Raw genomic sequence first — 24,485 nt, forward strand, 5'->3', positions numbered from 1 at the left:
GCCACTGGCTCCGAATCTCAAATTTGACCAGGCACGGTTGAGTGGGCGAGGCACACCACCCCATCCCTTGTTTGAAACGATGGGAAAGAGGCCACTGGAGCTGCTGACAGGAACCTTACTTGTCACCATGCGACATGAGGGGGGCAAGAAGCAGTGTGTAGTTGGTGTAGGGTACAGCAGACTCGGAAGTGTGGCAGCACTGCAGCTGCTGGTGTCGTGTGGTGAGGGCGGAGTAAAGGCGAGAGAAGGAAACACTGACACAGCTCACCAACTGTATCCTTAGAAAGATCCCTGCCAGCCTGGAGCCAGGCCCTGACTGCACCTCACGCAAACTTCCGGAGCAGAGCTGGCCCAGGAAGAACTGGTTTTATTAGCATATAAGTAATCATCAAGGGGACCAAGCAGAGGGCCCCTATGAAGATATTACATTAAAAAGACTAGTTGTTCTTTGACAGAAAATATCATGAAGATAACAAGTAGTCCCTAAATGAATCTATACATTAAAATGTGTCAATGGACATAGCCTTATAAGTTTAAGAGCTGGGGAAATAGATCAATGCAAATATGAAAACAGGACAATAGACAGGAAAATAAAGTAGAAAAACCCAAAGAGGAAATACGATAATAAAAACATTAAATAATAGGTGGTGATTGTGAGGGGACCAGCAGAGATGTCTGTACATCACTGGTGGGAAAGAGACTTGGAATAATCTCTATGGAGGACTATTGATAAAGGATACTACAACTACACACTCCTTGCTCTAACAATCTTATTTTCAACTACGTGCTACATAACTTATGTATAAATTCAGCCTTTAAAGTGTTCTTTGTGGTACCACGACATTCCATCAATCGAAATGTCGATTAAGTATATTACGGTACAACTGCTTAATGGAAAATCAGCTGTGAAAAAGAACGAAGGAAGCAGAAATCTCTGCTCTCAATTCTCTCCGACGCACGGCTTGAAGTAAAAAAGCAAAGAAAAAGTATGCGTGACATTCTATCATTGATTTATAAAATTCCTGAGAGTGAGTGGAATGTATTTATGAATTATACAAAAGGAAACACAGCTCTGCCTGAGCGTAGAGCTGGGTGAATAAAGGCTGGCGTGTGATTGGTATATTTTTTGTCCCATGTCTGTGTATCAGTGATCTTAAAAATGAAACGCTGCTTCTTTAAACAATCAATTTTGGACCTCGGGTGGCATCATGTGAGACACATGAAGGCTCTCATTACTCTCAAGACGTGGATGTGAAGCCAGGCTGAACACCCAGATCCACTGTGTACCATCGCATGCACGGCACTTACAGTTTGGCATCTTCTCTGTAATCATCCAGCCCTTCGTCGTAAGATTTGGATCTTTCCGTCTTTGAGCTGGGCTGGCCATCCAGGCTGGGAAGTCCGACAGATTCTGTAATTCAAAGTCAACATTCAGACACTGGCACATGCGCTCCAGGAGCTTCTGATAACGGGAAAATTGCACCAGTCAGCCACACCACTCCGAATCAAATCCTGGGGGTGTGCTGTGGTTTACAGGGCCTTTCCTTTCACCGTACCGTGGTCATGCGAGAGCTGACGTCGGATTAAAGGCGCTGAAGTGGTGAGGCTGGGAGGAACCGTTGCTATGGGAGGGACTTGAGAGGCAGAAGCTGAGATGACAGCGGAAGCAGGGATGTGTGCGAGATCATGATCAATGCTGGGGCTAGTTGGTTCATCTGCAAGGTGGGATGAAAATAAAGACTGGAATGTTAAATGACCATGGTAAAATTAGTCGCTGATCATCGGCATTAAATCTGGTAAAGATTTTGACCTTGAACCCTGAAGGGCACACACATGGTTATTACTCTAATCATTACAAATAACCCCCAGCATATGACATGAGAAATTAAACTATCTGCGTCTTTGACTAGTCAATTCATTCCCTCACTGATTGATGTGATACCAAAATGTACAGAGGTTCAGAACTGAAGCCCCTCAAGTCCAAACACTCCTACACCACCCGAGAGAATTACGTTTCATATTTAAAAGGAGTCACAGATCAACAGTCCAGGAAGCTAAGAGATGAACTGGCTGAGGCTTGGCTTTCAAAGTACCAATGCCTAAAACTTACTCCCACACTTCAATTTCTACAGAAAACCAAGAGAGTACAGTCTGTAAGTTGCCGGAAGAAGTAACATAGGAGGGGACTTCAAAAAGTTCCTGTAAAAATGGAATTAAAAGATAGTGGAATCTTCCCCCGAACGTTTCCGGAGCTTCCTCGTAGGAACAAGTGTTGCTGCCAGTCTGGCTGGCACTTCTGTGCAAATCAAAACACAGACCCGGTTTCCCACACAGCCCATTCATTCACCAGGAGCAGGCCCCACGCACCCCCTTGAGCAGACGTCTTTGTGCCCTTACAGAGAAGGTAGATCTGTTAGGTTCATGAAGTTTCAGATTCTCAAAATCTTTCCAATCTGTCAAAGGCAGGAATACATATGCATGCGTAATAGCAATAGTTAAAAAACCAACAGTTTTTAACAACAAATATTTTACATATACTATTACACTCAATAAGCAGGAAATCCCATCAAGAAGACAGAGAGAGGATTAAGTAATTCATCTACAGCAAGGGAGGGGAATCTTTTGGGTGCCAAAGGTCACTTGGCTATTGATACCATTCTCGGGCCATACAGGGCAAGCATTTAATGAACTCATCCCTAATACAACGGTTAATTGCTGGGCTGCTAACTGCAAGGTCAGCAGTTCAAAACCACCAGACACTTGGAGGAAGGCAGACAGGGCCTTGTACAGTCTCATAACCCCACAGGTACAGTTCTACCCTTTTCTATAGGGCCGCTATGCATAGGCATCAACTCTATGCCAGAGTTTGGTTTGTTGGGGGGGAAATGTGATGGTTGGAACTGCTTCTCTTAGGGCAGGTATATGTTATTGATGATTTATTGATAAGACGGCCTGAGGACTGGCCATTCCTCACCCTGATCTACAGTTTTAAAGCCAAAGGGACAGAATCCGATACCCAAACCACCCGAGGCCAGTCGTCCGGCTTTATAACTACTGTGTTTGTTTTCCAAATTGGTGAGCAATACTTTTGTGCAAAATTCCTACTCCTGTTATATAACATCCAGGGTTTACATTCCGAGATTTTTAGGTGAAAATACTGTAAATTGATAGGATGCTGGAATTAGCCAGAAAATAAAATACTCTACACCTCAGAAGTCCAAATGCAGTCCTTCCTTTTAAGAAAATACTCTCATGATAAAATGGGATTTTGGTTTATTTAAAAACCCAAACCAAAAAAATGAGGAGCTGATGCCAGGAACTTAAGTGCAGAGCAGATGTTTTGAGAATGATGAGGGCAATGAATGTACAAATGTGCTTTACACAATTGATGTATGTATGGGTTGTGATATGAGTTGTATGATCCCCTAATAAAATGATTAAAAAATTTAAAAAACCCAAAAAACAAACTATTTTAATTTTGACCAAATCCCAAGATTACTCTATAATCTTAATCATCAGCATATTATTAAAAAAGGCTACTAATCTTACAAAATTGAATAACTGCTTTGGCTAAAATCAGTTAAGTCTTAACTATCTTAAGCTTATTCAAATGTAAAATTTAAAAAAACCACAACTGTTTATATTTTAACAATAGGAAGAATTTTTCTAAGTATATGATAAGTTTAATCCTATGTATCAATGAGAAAGCAATAGCCCTTTTTCCGAAAGCAAGGAAATAATAATACTGCCTTTTACATTAATTCAAAAAGAATATAAAATTAATTTTAATAAAAGGGCTATTTGCCTCTAAAATTATAATTATAACAAATCTAACAAAGGCTTTTCCATTGAGAAATATGTGTTAAACTAAGCAGGTTTTACAGTCATCAAAAAGGTTTCATGGTTTCCTGAATGACAGGCCTTCACAATGTGTGTGGGAAAAACTTCACTGTCTGATTTTTAATTCTGTTTTTCCAAGAACTTTTTGAAGTCCTTGCTGTGAATCGGCATGGACTGGTACCAGTGTGGACTGATACCAGTGGGGGCTGCTACTGAGGATACCATATGCTCCGTATGGACTGGATGCCCGTAAGTTTGAGTCTTTTGAGTTTTTGTACTAATATAAGTGTGGAAAATGGTATACTTTAAGACCTCTTAGATCTTGTTTCTCCCGGCAGAGTAGCTGTACCTCTCAGGAGGTGGTCGTGAGGTGTGCTATCGTGCGTCTACCAGATGTGCGGGGATAAATCTTCAGAAGAATGAATAGTATGCTTTGCTGAGTTATTGAAGGCATCTTGATATGTGCTTATGTAAAATAAAATAGCATGAAGTAGACTTCAAAATGTACATGGATTAAGCACTCAGCAAGATTTCAAAGGTAATTTTTGGATGGTCCCAGAGATTCCTATATTGAAGTCTCCTAGATAGGGGAAGTGGTTAAGCACTTGACTAGGAACCCAAGAGTTGGTGGTTCAAGCCCACTGACAGGCACCTGGAAGCCAGGCTGTTGATCTGCTTTGTAAAGGCCATGGTCTTGAGAACCTACTGGCACCGGTCACGTAACACACAGTCACCATGAGTCAGAATGTAACTGCACAGCCAACTACCAACAACAGGTTTTCTGAGGGTGCTCATTCAATCCGTTTGACTTCGTATTCTTTGGAGGAGAATTTTGAAGGGGCACGTTGGTTTATTCTGTCCTCTAAGGTAGCTCTGGGGCAGAATCAACTGCTAGAACTCAAGTACACATTTGCAAAACGGTGGGGAATATCTATGAGTACTACTTCTTCTAGGCAGAAGGCATGGGAAACGGGACCTGAACACTGTGCCTACACACTGCAGTCATGTTTGCACTCTTTGTAATAAAGCTCTCTTAAAGGGAGAAAAGGACAGACTACATTAAAAAATATATCACTTAAATCACTCCATAGTTTCTGGATTATACCCATGAATCAAATTCTATATTCCCAGTGCAAATATGAAAACTTTGCTATTGCTTTAAAATCGCTGCTTTGGTTTTAATGATTAATTAGAATAAAAACAAGAACAAGAAACCTAACTTTTATATCTGCTTTAATTATTGCTAGTATGAAGGTTATATAACAAACAAAAAAGATTCAGGCTTATTGCATTTTCCGGTATAAGAAAACAGACATTTAGTAGTCCAAAGAGAAAATGCAAAATTTTCATTCTTTTAGCTATTCAAAATCATTGTGCTGTTAAATTGTGAATTAATTTCAAGACTTATAAACAAACAAACAAACTTATAAGCAAAATCATTGCTCTTTGTCAGAGGCATGTCACATAGTACATTAAAACATTAAGTAATGTCCATAGGCTATATGTTTGTGAATTATATTATCAAGTGGCAAATCATTTACTGGAAACTCAATTAAATAATCAAAGAATTAACGTAAGAATTGAGGACTCTTATGGATTGAACTGTGTGCCCCCTCCCCCCAAAAATGTGTTGTCAATGCTAATCTCTGCCAATGCTTAGACTCCTACTCAGGATGGGTTTTTTGTGGTTAGTTTGCAGGATCCATGGGGCATGGAAGGGTGGTGTCTTGAGTCACTCTTTTTTATTTGATGCAAAAAGAGAATGCACAGGCAAGCAAAAGAATGATAGAATAAAACAGGTGCCACTGTTGATCTTCGAAGAACCAAGAAGCAGGAGATGAAGAGACAAAGGACGTCCCTCCAGAGCCCGCAGAGAGACAGAGCCCTCCATAGAGCTGGCACCCTCAGAGTGGGTGACTGGTTGGGTTACTAACCCCAGAGTAGACGTTCTGCTACAGCCTCAGTCATCAGAAGACCCCAAACAAACAACCATTTTGAGGCGAATGAAGGGGGTCCGAATGGAGCCCCAAAGCCCATCTGTAGACAATTGGACATCCCCTCACAGAAAGGTCACAAAGAAGGGACCAGCCAGTCAATATGCAGTACAGCCCCAATGAAACATATCACATTCCTCCAGTTCTTTCATGCTTTGTCCCCGCCACTATCATGACCCCAGTTCTACCTTACTGTACAGAGCATGTACACTGGTACAGATAAGTGCTCTCAACACACAGAATCCAGGACAGACAAACCCTCAGGACCAATAATGGAAGTAGCTATATCATGAAGGTAGGGGACCGTGGGGGGAGAAAGGGGATTGGCGTACAGCCCTCCCTCCTCCCAGGGGGATGAACAATGGAAACGTGGGTGAAGGGAGGCATCGGACACAAGGATCAATCTAGAACCCCTCCCAGGGGGACGAATAAAGGCAAAGTGGGTGAGGGGTGACTTAGGACAAGTAAGATATGGAAAAAATAATCTATAACTTAGCAAGGGTTCGTGAGAGAGGGTGGGCAGGGAAGGGGGGAAGAAATGAGGGGCTGATATCAGAGAATGCTTTGAAAATGATGATGGCAGCATATGTGCAAATGTGCTTGACACATTGGAGGAATGTGATAAGAGACACATTGTATGGATTGTGATAAGAGACACATGTGATAAGAGACACATTGCATGGATTGTGATAAGATATGTAAGAGCCCCCAATAAAATATTAAACAAAATAAAAGTACTTTATAAATTATCAAGGGTTCACAAGGCTGGGAGGGTGGGAGAGGGAGGAGAAAAGAGAGGAGTTGATACCAAGGGCTCAAACAGAAAGGAAACATGGCAAGGATGATGGCAACATATGTACAAATGTGCTTGATACAATTGATGTATGGATTGTTACAAGAGCTGTAAGAGCCCCCAATAAAATGATTTATTTAACCAAAAAAAGGAAAACTCATGACATGAATAAAAACAGAGTATTAATCTAGCAATAAAGGTATGATATAAATCTAACAATAAATATGAAAAAAAAAGATGCCTCAGAAACCCACCAGAGTCGGTTCTATTCTGCTATAAGGGCCATATAGGTTGGAATCAGGTTGATGGCAATGAATTGTTATCACTGAGTTGTAGCTTCCTCGACTGTGAGTCATTTTCTGTTTATGAGAACCCTCCACTGCTGTGTTTCTGCTAGAGCAGCACGCATATCTAAGACCAAGCTTACATGCACTCTGCTCACTGAAAGCTCCTTGGCACTCGGTCATAAAGAGATGGTAGGAAGGCAAGGAAGATGTTTGTGCATTAAAATCCAGTGTGCTCACAGAGGGGATTGTGGGGACATGGGAGCTTATAGTAACGAGTACAAGAATGCAGAAAAGCTTATAGAATTGATAGTGGTGGCGAGTGTATGATTCTTTTTTACATGCTTAATTATATACTAATAAAACTGCTTTTAAAAAATCCAGTGTGTTCATCACAGGGTTCATCATGTCCCAAACTTTTGCTTTACTTTTGGAAAATAGCTTCTCAGAGATAATATATACTCCCCTAATTCCACAGAGGAGATATACAATCCTTAATTCCATTTGCATTTTTACCTGGCAGGGGCTATTATGTCAACTTTGAGTTGACTACTCAGAATTGATTAAGAAGCTTTTACTATTGTTATTTTTTATTGGTTGATTGTTTAAGACTATCTAAACATTTTCACAAATCAAGAAAATTTGGCAGGCCTACTGTGGAGCTGTAATGCATAGTTGCTATAAAGCCAGTTTTCAAATAGGAAATGGAGAAAGAATGGCAGTCCTAGAAAAATAAGTCGCAGTCGTAAATAGGAACCATTAAGTTTGCAGTGGAAAACGGATGAAGCACACGAAAAGACAACTCAGAGAAGACAGACAAAAGCTTAATGAAAACCTAAAAAAAAAAAAGCCTTTACGAAACTTGTCCTCAATAGTCACATAAACACAAATGAACATGAGCACCACGTTGTTTTCCATTTATGAAACAGGCAAGACTTTCCTCCTGAAAGTGTTCACCGCTTGTCCCCCTTGTGGAGGAGGGCTCTATGTGGCTGAGCAACCTACCTTCATCACAGGGGACGGAGCTGTCACCTGCAGGCCTCACCTTCCTCCAGTCACCTCCCATGCAGGTGGAAGGGCCCATGACCCAGGCCTGATCCACCATGGCCCTGTCTCTCCGGGTTCATAGTGATTTGGCCAAGAAAGGGGGTTGAGGATGGCCCACTTGGGACCTATTATACCGACATATTTTATTAAACTATAAAATGTATAACTATAGTATCTCCACCTGACCCAACCTACACAAACAAACAAAGAAAAGTCACAGCACAGTGACCCAAGAGGACAGAGTAGAACTGCTCCTTTGGGTTTCCAGGGACAGGATGTTTCCTCTGCCTCAGAACAGCTGGTAAGCTTTAACAGTGGACCTTGCAGCTAGTAGACCCACTTGCAATCCACTAAGTCCCAAGGCTCCTGATTGAAAAAAAACCATTACAGCCGCCCTCTTCCCTTCCTTTAGAACAGGAAGTGTATGAATCAGTAAACCGTGAGCTGCCTTCGGCTATCTTCCCCACCACGTGGAGAAAACGCACCTGAGAACAAAGAAAGCGAAACGGAGAAGACACACAACCCTGCAGGTCTTACCCCAGAATGCGGATCCCCAGAATGTGGATGCAGCCATGCATGGAACCAGGTCAACCTTACAACACCGTCACTGCCAACTGACATTCCTTTGTGGCCCAGGTGAAAGAAGTTTCTCGTAAACAACCCAAGGAATTCTGACTAATACAAAAGAAATGCCGTGTATTGCTCGAGCCCTCTGACAAGCACTCCTCCTCACACCCTGGAAAGAGCACCACCAAACAAGGCTGCTTGTAAATGACCTTGCTTAGGACGTCACGGCACCCAGTGTAGTTTATGTTCCACAAGGGTCCCTGGACAGTTTCTCACAACCGAGAGAAATTAGGCTTGTAGAGCAGATTGTTGCAAACTTATGTCAGTTCCTTGACATACCTTGCTGCTTATTTGGCCTCTGCTATGACACAATCATGGCCTCCTCTTAAAATCACATCGGAACCATTTTATCTCCACAATCAGCAGCCATGGAGTAGCCGCTAGGACTTCAAACGCGTTGGGCAAATCTGCTGCAGAAGAATGCTTTAAAGTGTAAAAAAGCAAAGACTCATTTGGAGGGCTAAGGTGCATCTGACAGAGCCCAAGGTCAGGGTCACAAAGGCGGAAAGGTGACAAAGACCTTCCCTCCGACCCAACGGAGAGAATGCTCTGCCTTCTCCTAGAACAGGCAACCGGGAAACTGGGAAAATAATGTTCTGTTCGCTAAAGGCACCCACGTGTGGTAATTCTTCGACAGCACCAGGCGGCTGAGCAACAAGAGCTCTCCATTTAAAAAGGGCAATGGAAGCAGGACTGGGTGATCTGCCACAGGTTTCCGTTTCTGTCATGACTCGGCTGAGTGTTTGCAGACCCACAGATCAGAAAAGCTAAGGTATGGTGTCTGTACGTGTGTGAGTATGTGTGCCCTCGCCTACGTAGTGTTTGAGAAAGGACCCAGCGTGTCCGCTGACAAATAATGGATGTGTGAATTTCAAGAAATTCATGATCTCTTTCAAGAGAACTGCATAAATATCAGGGCACTAGTGTTACAAACCTACCGGTAAAAGTTGTAACTGTAAATTCCATGTTACATAAAAACTGTAAACGAAATAAGGAGAACTGAGCAAGGTGTCAAGAGATTGGGTCCTGGCTTGGTTGACTGCATGAAAGCCATTTGAATTTGGGGTAGTGTTAGATAGTACCTACAAGACCAGGAACTTCAACGAAGTTATCAGAAGGGTCAATTTAGCCCAAGAGGGCTACAATGATAAATCAGCTAAAAGGGTAGAATTACCTGTTCACTGTGAGTAAAAATACAAGACAGTCCTAAGTTTTTATAAACCAGAGGGCTTATCAATCTGGATCTATTTTTAACTGATTGCCTAAATAAATAAGCAGGGTGCCTTACAAGTTGTGCCACAGGTGAATTTGATGCCCATGAATATTTGAGGGAAAAGCTACTGCTATCGCAAAAGGAAGACAGAGCAGCATCTAAAATGACTCATTAGTGAACAGTTTTGCCAACAAACCAGGGGCAGGTAAACTAAGCCAGTGAAAAAGTGCCACCGCAACTTTGGAGCTTCTGAGCTTAGAAGGGTGAACACTAAAGTGAGAATTATTTTTTTAGGCTATGACTTCAAAGAATAAAACCCCACAAATTAAATTTTATTCACATTTTTCGGTTTGAGTCAGAGCCAGCTGTCAGTTACCGGTTGACGGACCTGATGCAAACTACCTCCCGCTCCTTATCCAGTGGGCTATTAATCCCTGCCCTCAATTCCTCATGGGGTTATAAATAAGGACTGGGACATAAAATACTTGGCAGGTTGTAAAGTACCATGCTTGTTTTTATTTCTTATTATGTTAAAAGTAACCACAGATCATTACTCAAGTTCGGAAGCAAAATCTCTAATATAAACGAATTCTAAGTTGAAGTTCCTACCAATGGAGTAATAGTTTTAGAAGGAGCTGATGCATGAGAAACAGGACAAGATGATAAATCAGAGCATAATTACCCTCTTATAAATAGATTATTTGCTTGGTAGAAAGACGTAGAAACCGTGTTAGTTAAAAGAGGGGCTCGGGCACTCCTTACATCATCCCATGAATACAGCTTCCAAAGGTCCTCCTCACTCGTTCCAAGAATCCGTATAGACACTGCGACCCAGCCTTATCTCACACACGATCAAGTGTCTGAACGGCCGGTGCATTTCAGCTTAACATTATCCAAATTATCTAAGCATACGATAGACTGGCCAAATGTGGCGGGAGAAGAATTAGAAGGAAAACTAGAAATATGTCAAAAGGAAGGAAAAATAAATTTGAGGTAACTGTGGCGGGCATGACGCTCACAGCTTAGTAAGCGTCCTGAGGATGACGTAGTGTACACCGTGCTGAAAGCCAAGTTTGGGGAATCCGCTGCTGCTGCTGTTAGCTGTCATTGGGTTGGTCCTGGCTCATGCCCCCCGCTCCACCCTAACAGAATTGCCCCACGGCGTTTTCAAGGCCGTGAGCTTCTGGAAGCGGATCAGGAGGTCCGTCTTCTGAGACCCCTGCCTGGGTGTGAGCTGGCAGTTCTTTGGCACTTACTTATTCAGCTCTCCCACAGGCCTGCTACATAATGCCACATCACTTATGAGCAGTCAGTCATGTTGTTTTGTGCTTGTTCCTCAACTTAAAAGGTTTACGCTACTTAAATTTCATAAACATTATTATGTGAGAGAATAAGTAACCCATATTCCTAATTTAAAAGCAAATAAAATGGCTTATGGTCCTCATTTTTCTAAATCTTTGTGACTTGGGAGAAAGTTTAGGTATTACATGTATCCACAAATGTAGGAATATTTTCTTCCTCTAAGACATGCTATCAGTGCTGTATTCAAATCATAGCCTTGAGCCAATTCTGACGAAAAGCTAAGCAGTGTGGTAGTTACATACTCTGATGTCAACTCGAGACTATTAAGAATGAAGGGGTGGAGTTTAACCCAGGCGTCCTCAAACTACGGCCCGTGGGCAACATGTGGCCCGCTCAGGACATTTTTCTGGCCAATTTTTGCCCCATTTTTTCCCCCACTTCAAAATAAGATATGTGCAGTGTGCATAAGAATTTGTTCACAGTTTTAACTATAGTCCAGCCCTCCAACAGGCCTGATGGACTGAACTGGTCCCCTGTTTAAAAAGTTTGAGGACCCCTGGTTTAGCTTGTCAATTAGGTCACAGCTTGATGACCTCATTTGGGGGCGCTAAGGAGATAAATAGCTCATTGGAGGCCAGACACACTCTCTGCTACACATTCTTGTTGACAAGACACATGGAGCTATGCTGATGGAACCAGAGTCCTGGAGCTGGAGGAACCACTTGGAGACGCATGCCAGCGCTGAGATGCTTCCACCACTGGATAAACAAGACTTCCCACCCAGTGGCCTGTGACCTTCCTGCCTTCGGCGTCATTGCACGTGTTTGTGAGTCTAAAGAGGAATTTATAGACTGGTATTGGATATATGGACTAATATCGGACTTACGGACTTGATCTGAACTGGGCTTGGATGTTTTCTCAGTATAAAATTGCTCTTTGATATATAAAGCTCTTTCTTCTGCACGAGTCTCACTGGATTTGTTTCTCTAAGTTACCTGCACAACTACCACAGGCAGTGTTTCCAAGTCTGTGAATTTTAATAGTAACATAGCCTCCTCATCATTCTCTAATGAAGTGGCTGCTGGGTTTGCATTGCCAATCTTACGGTTAGCTGCCCAACACCTAGTCCACCAGAAAATTAATAGACTTGGGTAATAAGGCTAAGAAATTTCATTGTTACATTTTGCATTGGTCTGTACAATTTTAAAATAACAAAAATAATTATTACAATCACATAGCATAAAAATTTTTTGGATGTGTTGATATAAAAATAAACATTCATTTTGTTCTTTTAAATAAATATTCCATTAATTATAGGTCAACATTTCTCAGGGTGTTTATGATATATTAAATTCACGAGACACTCAAAATAGATGGTTCTTAATCTGTGGGTTGCGACCCCTTTGGGGGGTCGAAAGAGCCTTTCACAGGGGTCGCCGATTCATAACAGTAGCAAAATTACAGTGATGAAGTAGCAACGAAAGTAATTTTATGGTTGGGGGTCACCACAACATGAGGGACTGTATTAAAGGGTTGTGGCCTTAGGAAGGTTGTGAACCACTGCTCTATGTTCAAATACTTTGGGGGAAAATAATATTTAATCCTGCCCAGAAAACTCACAATACTTAATATTACATTGATGATTCTCAGAAGTGGACGTGTCTTTGGAAAGGACAAGGAAAACTAGTCTAACTATTTAATAAGCTCAGCCTTTCTATTCTTCTCTCTTCCTTATAATACTTGTGACCTAAGAGAATTGGTCATCTTGGTGAAAACCTAGGGAAATGTTGAAAATCACCTCTTTTACTTCATTACAAAGCTGTTCTGCTCTCTCAGAAGTATGCATTTTAAGCAACTAAGTGAACAGAGACACATCTAGAGGTCAGATAAAATTGGAAAGCTTGCCAATAGTAGGCTCTCAATACTACGTTTTGGAACTTAAGGATTATGCTTAATGAAATGCTAAAAGTTCTTTTATTGATCAGGTGTTTATATTTTTAACATCTCCAGAGAATTTTTTAGACCACAGAGTTATGGTAAAAGCTTTTCTGTTAAAGAACTGAAGGCTTTTTAGGGCAAAAACTATAGTAAACAAAATATACTTTTAGTGCTATGCTTGAAAAACCAGATAAATGCTTCACTTCTTCCCTCAGGCATTATGTCTAAGACATTCTTCTTCTTTTTGTTAAATAAAAGCCACGGAAAGCTGTGAAACTTGGGCGGCATGGTGCTGCCCTCCCTCAGGGCTCAGAAACGTCTACGACATCCAGGGGCCACGCAGCAACACGCTTAAGTACTGTGTTAGTACCTCAGCTCCTTAGTACATCATACTTCCTTAGTGCGGGATCTATGATATTCCATAGTAGTCACATGATACATGGTAAGGCTCTAGTGAAGCAGCAGCAACAACACAAAACCCAAACCCACAAAAAAGCCGAGCTCAGAGCAGCCAATAGGGGAGAAGGGAACTGCTCTACAGGGTTTCCAAGACAGTAAAATCTTTATTGGAGCAGACAGCCTCGTTTTGCTCCTATGGAGCAGCTAGTGGGCCCAAACTGCTAACCTTGTCATTAGTAGGTCAGCGCTTAATCCACTGCACTATTAGGGCTCTGGGACTGTAAAGATGTTTCTCTGGTGGGTGACTTTTTAAAATCCAGGCTTCACACAACAAAAGCTATGAAGGAAATTCTGATAAGAACTTAGAGTCCGATCAGAACTAATCAGCGAATACTTTTCTTAATAAACAAGTAAAATGGTTATTCTAATAATTTTCTAAATCATTACATACAGAATTATATCAATTTTTATTTTATATTTTCCCAAAGCCTTCTCTTATAAAGCTATAACTGACTCAATGGCTTAATTCTATACTTCCCATTAACTAGTAAGAAACATTGCCATATAAAACCAGGACATTTTAAGATTACGCCAATGTAATCCAGTTATGTTGCTCAATAGGAAGCAATGCTTATGCTATTATTCTGATAGGATCTCACACATCACAGTTACAGATTATAGGACTGTATGTAGAAGTCATATAGGAATCATTTGTTCTCAGTTATTTTCTTTAAAATATCTGGGTGATGTATGCGATTCTTTCTTTAGTGAACATTCTCTAATTCTCTGGCCTTATGGGTACAGATGAGTTAGAGTACAATTCGGGATTCCACACAATGTTCACAACTTGAACATATTATATATAGAGAGAACAGATAAGCACTACATGGAACTTAAAAAAAATGACTTCGAAAGACTCTCAACCGACAATTCCAATAGCTTAATAACACAAGTTTCATATGATTCAAAAGTGCAAGCAGATTACATTATTCAAAGTATGTTGAAGCTTTTCCATCAAGTTACAGGGTGCCACAGTGGTCTCAAAGCAAGGCCGGTGCATCGCACAACTCCGGGGGCACGCCTCACAATGTGTTCGACATAAATGGTGCCCCTGGGGACCTAGACTCCCTGTCTCGGGCACTTAGTAAGGGTGCCTGCCACTTACTTCCTTGTGACATTCGGAAATTCGTGGCATCTCTCGATGGATCACACTTTGATCCCATTGAGCATGGGGTCAACGCTGACCAACTCTATAGCTGTGAAGGACAACATTCTTCAAATTTCTCATCGACAACATGAGAATACTAGGAGTGTACATCATGGTCTAGCTAAGAGTGTGTCTCAAAGCTGCAGGGTAATTATGAGGAAAACATGTGTGTTGAATTTCCTTTTGGAAACCAAACTTTTAGCCGCCACCTCAAAGGCTATCCATTCCCCATTGCAACAAACACTTACTGCATGTCTTCCGTGCATACGCCAGCCGGTGTTCGGGGCGTGAAGGCCACACAGTGAACAAGAGAGCTAAGCAGGCGGCTCTCACGTAGCTTAGGTTATCGCTCCGCAGAGAAGCACATAACAAACATTCAAGAGATGACAAGAAACAAAGCAAAGCGGCGGGAGGGACCAGAGACGGTCGGGGTGAGTGCGTGGTGTGGGGGCTGCCCCTTTGAGATAGGTCAGTCCACACATGCTGCTCTGAGGCAGTGACATCTGAGCAAAGAGTCAGTCAGGGAGGCAACCTTGTGAAAATATCCGTGGAATGTGTTTAGGGGACAGGAAGCGGCCAGTGAGGCAGAGCGAGGAGTGTACTAGCTTGTTCTTCCAGGAAAGCAAGGAGGCAGTGTGGCTGAAGGAGGGGCAGCACAAGGATTTTGACGACTGAAGAAGGGACTGGAGGAGGGCCGGGGAGATAGGGGGGCACTGCTTGCAGGGCCTTGCAGGCCATGGCAGGGTGAGATGGGAATGCGACAGAAGGTTCCGATTAGAAGAGTGATGGTGTGGTGATTTACATTTTAAATGCCCCACTGTGCAGAGCATGCACTTGGGCTGTGTGGGAACAGACCACGTGGGGGGTACTATCAGAAATCAAGTTAACTTTCAGATTGATCCAGAGCTTTATTCTAAGACATTGGAAGACGTCTTTCCTTTAAGCCCAAGTTAAATTCACAAAGAAACAAGCTGTAGGAAGCAGAGGGCACTATGTAAACGAAAGACGTTACCCAAACTTGCTCCACTTGATTTCTGATTCAGTTGAATCAACAGTAGACAATGTCACTTGGCATAACAGACTCAAACCAGGCACCGCTTTGAAACACACATCAAAACATTATTATGGACAAGAATGCGGTGTTCCAGATGTTCTACAGTGTATCTGGAAGTGCTTCCGTAATGCTTTTTCGTGCATGGGAAGGCACACCACATGCAATATACTAAACGTTTGACTAACTGACAGTAGATACCAACCATACATACCTGCATGCTCAGGGTTCCGGACAAATTTGAATTAAAGACAGATTTAGGAATGGAGCCCTATTGTAATCCAGGGACTTACTGTATCTACAAGAGGCTTCAAAAAAGCTTGTGTAAAACAACAACAACAAACAACCCCCGTTATCTTTTAACTCCATTTGCCCGTGAACTTTTTGGAGCCCCCGAGAAATACAGTGTTCACACAATATCCAAATCATCACCCGCCGCATTTCACTGAACGCACTGTGGGTGTTAAGTGGCGCAGGACTGGACCCGCCATACTGGTCTGAGAAGACTTCTTCGGTAGGCGTCCGTGGTGACAGAGCACGGACACCAGGAGCTCACCTATGAATGGGATGGAAGCCAGGGAGTCGCCGGGCGGGCTGCTGGTGGAGGCCTTCCTTTCCTCCATCCTTTTTATGTGGACCTCGCGGCGGGCGTCATTGGGCAGCCAGCAGGTGGTGTCTGAGCCGCTGTCCTGGTCATTGACTGCCAAGATGTACGACTGATGCCGCAAGGGCTGCGGTGTTTGGCGGCCAGACGGAGGTTTGTCCCGTAGGACAACAGTTTCTTTACTATCCAAAACACTCGACTGCGGGGTTTCAGCATCTAGTGAATTCAAATCTTGGTTCCTTCCACCGACAGACAATTCCAAATCTGAAGAGCCAGAGGGTTCACTGGTCGGAGGGACCAGCTGAGCTGAGGCCCCAGACAGGGAGGGGGGCTTCGCCGTCTCCACCGGGTGAGCTGAGGTGCTTTCTGTCCTTAACGAGGTCTGATGATTTAACAGACTGTTTTGATGCAGGTGATTTACGGGTCTTTGGTCTTTGATAGAAACAAACGAGTTTGTGCTGGACGAAGGTTTGGGGACGAAAGAGGAAGGTGCTTTCAGAGAATTGCTCCGAACTTTCACAAGAGGCGACCTGTCTTGTGCAACACCTCGGGGCAGGGGCATTCCACACGCAGTTTGGAAATTTCTGCTGGGCTGCAGTGCTTTGAGATCCGGTGGGATTTTTTTAAACTGAGGCGCGGAGCCCATTCCCCGGCCACCTATTCGCCGGCTGTCGGAATGAACCATACTGGGAGCCACAGTGAAACTCGAACCTCGGAAGGATTTATGGATTTCTTGTTGCCGGGGTCTTTCATAAATGCCCCGTCTGTCATCCTGCTCGGTGAACCCACTCCATTTGTAGGTCTGTTTTCGCTCTCCATTGGAATCAGGGGTTTGACTTCCAGAATTGGCGTGTTCCCCGGCTTCACCCTGTCCTCCAATATAGTCCCACGAACGTGTCCTATGGTTACTAAAGCTGACAGGTGGCGACGTCAGTGCGCCTTGCGACGCGCTTCGAGGACAGTACTTCATCAGCACAGCATCCTCCAGTCTCTCCTGGGACACACTGCGCTGCCGGATCTGAACAGACTGGGGCCCTCGGTCGTGAGAGGTGCTCCTCCGTCGTCCCTGCAGAGCCGTGCGGTTGGGGACCACCTGGTTATAATCTGCTGTGCTCTGGGAGGCGGCTCTCAGACTGTCTAGTCTCTCTTGAATGGTCCGACAACCGAAGTGCAATCGCCTGTTATCAATATACTCTTTGTAGGTTTTGTAGTTTTTCCAGTCTATGTGCTGATGGGAATTTGGCGAGTAGTGGTTGACGGGCACAGGCGGAGCCTCCACCACTTGAGGTCTACTGCCTGAGAGGCCTTCTGAGTGCCCACTGTAATTTCCAGATTTAAGTAAACTTGCGGAAGGCTCTAGTGACCTGGGGCCTGCGGTGGGTAGGATCAGGCGAGCAGCGGTGGGTGCGGCGGAGGAGGATGCCGGCAGCGTGGTTCGGGACAGGGGCTTGAAAGGGGTGTGTTCGCTGATGCCATACCTCACTTCTTCAGTTCGATGTGAAGGAGCAGCGTGGGTGTTTCTATTGGGCAGCACATCTACAACCTTCTCAGAAGGCACAAGGACGGTCCTCACACTCTCATTGCAAACACACACCGCTGTGTTCGACTTGGCAACCTCCGTGGGTGACGGAGGCACTTGTATTTCCATTCTATAGGCCCGGCCGGGTTGCGTCTGTATTGGGGTACTGGTTTGCTGTTGGTTCAACGAAGAGTCTGGAGGGGCTATTTCAACGGGCTGGGCCGTGGCTGGAGGGGCCGGTGTTAACCAGGTGTAGCAGATGGGTGGAGGCTCAGGAATATTGCGGGCATTGCCACTGAAGGCTGCGTTGCCTTTCAGGTAGGCGTCTTGAGAATAAGCCTGTGTGGGAAGGGAAAGAAGGTGTTACTGTAAGATTCTGCGAAAGAAAAGACAAATGTCCACAACAGTCCGGTGTGACTTTCTAACGCCCTCCCTTGTTCCTGAAGGAAGTGAATGACAGTGTGCATGCAAGCACAACACAAAGGTGGTGCCACCGTTTTGGAAAAGAGCTAGTCTCCCAGAAATCAAACACATGTAAACGCTGCAGTCAATGTAAATGAAAGCCGCCTGGTTTCTCAAAAGATCTAAGACCCGTCAGAATTGTTCCCAACCGATTAGGTAGCGCCACGTCGCTTCTAAAATTCTCTCTATTCAAGCTTTATGAGACAGCAAGGGGCTCTTCAGTAGTCGACGGGTTAAATGGCTGCCCAATAAATCCCAGAGAAGGTGAGAAGATTAAAAATCTTAGTCAAACGCATTTTGACTGTAAGCCCTATGACAATCATAGGTGAACTGTAATTTATTGGACAGTGTCTTCTCAAATATTACTGAGCCCCTAAAAATAATCCATTTTGATGAATGAAGCAATTCAACAGGCATGCTTAATATTTCATATTTCAAGTAAGAGAACAGACACACGTAAGCAATTAAGCATAGATGAGATAAAAACAAGCACTACAGCTTTTTGTGTGTAATATATTTTTATAGTAAGCTAATGCAAATTACATTGCTTTAATTTATTCGATCTCCCTTAGTTATAAGGAAACATTTCTCGATTGCTAATAGGCATGCATGCAGGCATCAGCTATTTCTGAAACTATCTAGCCAGACTTTGAAAAATTGAAACAAAAAACTCAATTTAAATAGAGACTCCACAAAATGGAGCTAATCAGTACAACAGGGGACTACAGTCAGGGTGAGGCAGTTAAGTGTGGCGTCATATTACAGACCCTCCCCGAATCAAAACCAGCTTTAATTCAAGACTCCCCCGCCCCCTCGTCCAGTCTTTGCACGAGACAGCTTGCAAAGCTCCAGTGCAGCCATAAACTGAACAGCAAGGTACGAGGCAAAGCCAGCGTGCAAGATACTTTGAAAAATGCTGATGCCAAGAAATGCCAGGCTTTAAAACAGCGAGCAGAGGAAACCAAACAGGAAAAAGTGAAAGGAAACCACACATGACAAACACATTCTGCAAATTAGTAAGGTTAACATCATGAAGGGACCGCTCTAAGCAAACTGACGGCTTCTACTACGTTGCCATGTTGCAAATCTCTACAAACCAGGGCTTAAAGAGGCAAGGCAATGGCTCCTGTGCGCTTCTTACCAGTGCTGCGGCATCCTTTGAAAACTGTAGCTAGCAGAAAATAGGAAAACACAGTAGAAGCTGCTTACTGATACAAACACAGAATCACAGTGTCACACTGATGCTGGAACAGCACGCGAGAAATACACCTAGACTGGTTTCTCTGGAAGGTACCAAGAGAGGTGAAGGGAGTGGAGCATGGAGAATCGCTCCCGCATCCTTCCGAGCATCGTTCTCCCCTCATGCTTTTCTCCGCTTCTCACTTGATCTGTCTGCCACTCTTGAGAGCAAAATGCATCTGGTGACACGCATCCCTCACAGCTGTTTCCTGCCAAACGCACGGCTGCCTGGGAGCGTGCGGCCCAGCTTTCCTTCCGCAGAAGCAGCCCTGGCGTCCCGCAGGTCCCCCAGCTTCTTCCATGCCGGCCCCCGATGAGGAGACAAACGCGCTCGTATGCATTTAAAACAGTACAACCTCCGCCTTCCCCTGGGAATCAGAGCATCCCCACAGCTGTCAGCTGACTGCGGCTGCCTTTGCACTTACGATTCGGCAAGCAAAGACTGCTTTATTAAACACATTTCACTCCAAAAAGCTGGAGCTTCCGATAAGGCACCTTTTGTGTGGTTTACTAGCTTAAGAGAATAACTGCTGAATAGATCTAAAAGATTACTTCTAAAGCGATTCTCGCTACCTTACAACCAACATCATAGGAAATATGGACTCGCGCATATTGACAAGCAACTCCGGGAGACGACTGCAGCTAAGAATGCATACGCAGGTCAAAATACTCACAAGGCATGGAATAGCGCCAATAAACGGGTACATCTGGGTTGTGTGGATTACCATCACAAGTGTATCTTTTTCATGCTGATTCTATCCAGACCGATAATTATGTGTAGCATGAAAACTGTCTGGACAAGTGAACCAAATGTTACAGTACGTACTCCCCACAGCATGCTTTGTGCAATTCTGTGGGAGCTGGCGGAATTCTTCTGATTAATGTAAGAAATCAGCTGATAGATTTCTAAACTTCTCAAAGCCTCTACTACATCACACATGCACGTTCACACACGCGCGCGCACTTCAAAAAGTGGATGGAAAACCCCCATGATCTTTCAATTCCATTTTCCATGAACTTTTTGAAGATCCCGTTTGTATGTAGGGCTCTGTAATTATATATGTATGTGAAATCACATATAGACCAGAAGTAATGAATATTTGAATAATACTTAAATATGTATACAGACATCCTTAATCTTCTTAGAAAGCCATTGTAAATACTAAATCATCTCCATTTATGAGTCCTAACTTCTGTGTAAAGATGCTCTGGCTGTGCCGCTGGACTATTAACTGCAAGGTCAGTGGTTCAAACCCCCCCCCCCCCCCGCCCTACACACACACACAGCTCTGAGGGAGGAAAATGAGGCTGTCTGCTCCCATCGAGATTTACAGAGTAGGAAATCAGAATGAGTCAGAACTGAGTCTATGACAACATGGTTTAGCCAGAGTACATATAGTTCACTGCTTTTTCTACTGTTCAGTAGAAACACATTTTTTTTGCTTACTCTCCTCACCAGTGGTCAGTTTTCTCAACATGTTTAGGAACTGATCAAGTATTAAAATCTTTCGATTACATGTTGGGAAACGTGCTGGACCGAGTGTCACTGTTAGGCACTCAGTATAGACGTCTTAGAACATACTGCTGAAGACCAGACACACAATGTAAAGAGAAGCTGAAAACACCACCACTAACTAGAGAAAAGCTAGCAGACGTATCTGTGCTAGTTGTTTAGGATAATATGAAATTACAGGATTTTCATCAAACAAGTCAAGCTCTCCAGGATTTGAGAAATAAATGTAAAGACAGGCGCTGATCTCTGCTACTCACTAGTACAGGGTAGTTAGGTAAGAGACATTTTAGAATTTTGTGAAAATACAACAAGACAGACACTGATTATTTGTCTATACTGACAATCAACCAAAATACTGATCATCCAGCAGTTCACAGAAGCATTAGAAACAATTAATAGATGGAAGTGCTCTGCAGCTACACCAAGTGCCAGAGATCAGTTTCACAAGACCACAGACACACGCCACCATTGACACACTTGAATCTTACCAAAAGGGCAATGGGATGAGGGAAAGTAAAAAAGAACTGCTATAAAACATGGAAACCTTTATTAAACAAAAACATTAAAGTGTGAAGCGATTATTTTCTGACATACCCACTGAAAAACTCTGCACTCTTTCAAGGTCTTCCCTTTCAAGGTTACTTGAGTTTGGTAAACAAAGGCAATCTGAAAGGAAGAGATCAGGGCTGAAGGACGGATAGGGTGAGCTTCCCCATGGAAATTCTGCAAGACAGCACTTGCTATCTGAGAAGAATAAGTGGGTGGATTGTTGTGATGGCCACCAACAAACGTTTCTGGCCTTTTCCACACCTATGCGATTTTCTTTCTTTTTAAAAAATCATTTTATTGGGGGCTCGTACAACTCATCTCCATCCATCCATCCATCCATCCATCCATCCATCCATCCATCCATCCATCGTGTCAAGCATATTTGTTGCCATCATCATTTTCAAAACATTTTCTTTCTACTTGAGCCCTTGGTATCAGCTCATTTCCCCCTCTCTATCATGAAACCTTGATAATTTATAAATTATGATTACTTTTTCATGTCGTACACTGATCAGTGACTCGACCCTTTACCCACTTGTCTGGTGTCTGCCCCCAGGGAAGGGGTTATATGTAGATCATTGTGATCGGTTCCCCCTTTCTCCCCCCACCTTTTCCTAGCAATTTTCTTGTGTGTGTGTGTGTGTGTGTTGTAATTTTCTTAAGACTTCTTCATAACAAGTCCAAGTGATCATCCTGTGTCGTTCAAGAAAATCTACCAAGGTGATCTCTCTGAAGTCTTGAAGAACAGTTACCCAACTGTCTTGGCGGACCTCTCTGCCTTGAGTTGAATTAGTCAGTAAACCCCTTGGAAGGCAGTTTTGATTGGATGTTTTTTTGGTAAGACACCCTCAGAAGACTGAGACCAGTGTATTACTAGCCGAACTTGTCTGGAACTATTCACTGATTGCAGAAACCTGTTTTGTTTGGAATAAGCCTGTGCATGTATGAACTAAAACCTAGTAGGAGTGTTCTAACCTATCCTCATATATGAAGTTCTTCCAAATGTATTTTCCTTCGTAAGCAATGTGGCTATACATCAAAATTATTGCAGACTTGATTTGAATGCACTCTTTTATGGCGAAGTGTGACTCCTTCATCCTTACGTGAGAACTAAGTTTACAGATTCGGGAAAGATAAACTTTGTTCCTGTATGCCGCTATGATTCCATAACAGAAAATAAAGCACAATGCCCATTCCTCAATGTTGCAATGGCTTTCTGTACACTCCTAACTTTAATCCTCACAGACTGCACAGGAGAATGCTCATTTCACCCTGAAGAGACTCGAAAGCTCTCAGTGCACGGTGAATCAAGAGAGATGTGCTACTGCACTATCCTTATTTCGCGAGGAGGCCGCTACTGTTTGGCAGCTTAGCTATGGGAAATCACAGGAGAGTTCGCGAGCACAGGGACTACACAGGAATGTCTGTTCTATAACATGCTAGAGATGAAAGTGCTACACAAATAAAATACAGTAATTTGTTAGCATAATTTGCCTCTGAGCATTACATTTTCTCATATGACATCTTTTATTTATTACTTTATAATTATAGCATTTTTTTTAAAAGCATCAAAATTGAAGCCTGAGTTATTTAAAACAAAGTTGGTAAACATCAATTCTTTTTTGTTGTTGGGGGTCAACAACATTTTACAACAAAACCTAATGACTCCTTTTCACTGTTGCAGAATAGGTCGAAATGTATATATATATATATATATATATATATATATATATATATATATATATATATATATAGAAAATGCATATGGTAAAATATGTAGGGTATGTTCAGATATGCAGTGACAAGTTTAGTGCCCTGCAGACACTAAAAAAATTGGCCACCCAGTCTTGTCTCATTGGGATTCCATGGCAGGTGCCACTTTCCAGTTCAGTCCTTACGACAATCACATTTAAAGTGAAGTCACATGATGGACAGCTGACGCGCGTGCATGCGAGTGCACCATATATCTCATTCCAGTGTATGAGGAAGCAGAGTAGGAGCCCCACAGATTTCCAGGCATATCTTAATTTGGGCCTGCCTGCTGTGTGCCAAGTAAGAGCCCTGGGCCCAGAGCCCCGAGTTGTGAGTTGGAATCGCAGCTCTGACATTAACAGTGTATTTTTGTTAAGCTAGTGTCAAGCTAGAAGACTCCTCATGTGCACGCTATCGATAGTGTGCGCTCAGATCTGCCCGGGTTCAAACCCCACTGCCACCACGTTCATCCATACTACGCCCCCCAAAACCGCACCCACGGCCATGGAATCTTTCGTGCTCACCACGACCCTACGGGGCAGTGTGGGTTTCCTCTGCAGGTTCTGAGCCTATATCTTTTAATGGGATAAAAAGCCTCAACTTTCTCCTGCAGGCAGCTAGCTGGAGGTTTTGAACTGCTGACCTCATGGTGAGCAACCCAAATACACCACCCGGGATCCTCTATTATAACGAGATAAACTGCTCCACCTTTCTGGGTCTGACACAGAACAGCGCCAAAGATGTTGAAACTCCCCTGGTCAAACCCTGAGGCAGACCCAAGAGTCCCCAGGACTAGCAGAACTGATGAACTTCTCTCTCTCTCTCTCTCTCTCTCTCTCTCTCTCGCTCTATAAGTGCACCGAGCAAAACTCCTTTCAAAGGGACATCTAGGGTATCTGCCAGACGCTGGAACCTGTTTCTCGTATTATCTTTCTGTTCAAGGAGGCATTCCCTCTAGTCAGCACCACTGCTTCGGTGACTGGGGAGGTAGTGGCTACTTCCTTCACACACATACAATGGATACAGTAAACAAAGTAATTTCGTTTTAAAAAACATGAAATAGGAAATGCTTTCTGTTTTATATTAACACCTTGAAATGTTAAACCTGCCTAAGATATCATAGTCTAAGGTATCGTTATGAAATACTACCAA

The 24,485-nt window shown here is 43.2% G+C and overlaps 1 protein-coding gene across 7 annotated transcripts in view; it reads right to left on the bottom strand.

Moving 5' to 3' along the window:
• Nucleotides 1-24,485, bottom strand: part of ARHGAP21 (Rho GTPase activating protein 21) — a 152,097-nt gene that overhangs the window by 22,543 nt on the left and 105,069 nt on the right. For all 7 annotated transcript variants that reach the window (XM_075552511.1, XM_075552512.1, XM_075552514.1 and 4 more), the window contains 3 exons: nt 16,252-18,157; nt 1,557-1,715; nt 1,309-1,411 (listed from right to left, as the gene is read on the bottom strand). In XM_075552511.1, coding sequence (XP_075408626.1) covers nt 1,309-1,411; nt 1,557-1,715; nt 16,252-18,157 — 2,168 coding nt within the window. The remainder of the gene's footprint in view (nt 1-1,308; nt 1,412-1,556; nt 1,716-16,251; nt 18,158-24,485) is intronic.

Source organism: Tenrec ecaudatus, chromosome 6 (genome assembly GCF_050624435.1).
Source record: "Tenrec ecaudatus isolate mTenEca1 chromosome 6, mTenEca1.hap1, whole genome shotgun sequence".
Taxonomy (NCBI): Eukaryota; Metazoa; Chordata; class Mammalia; order Afrosoricida; family Tenrecidae; genus Tenrec; species Tenrec ecaudatus.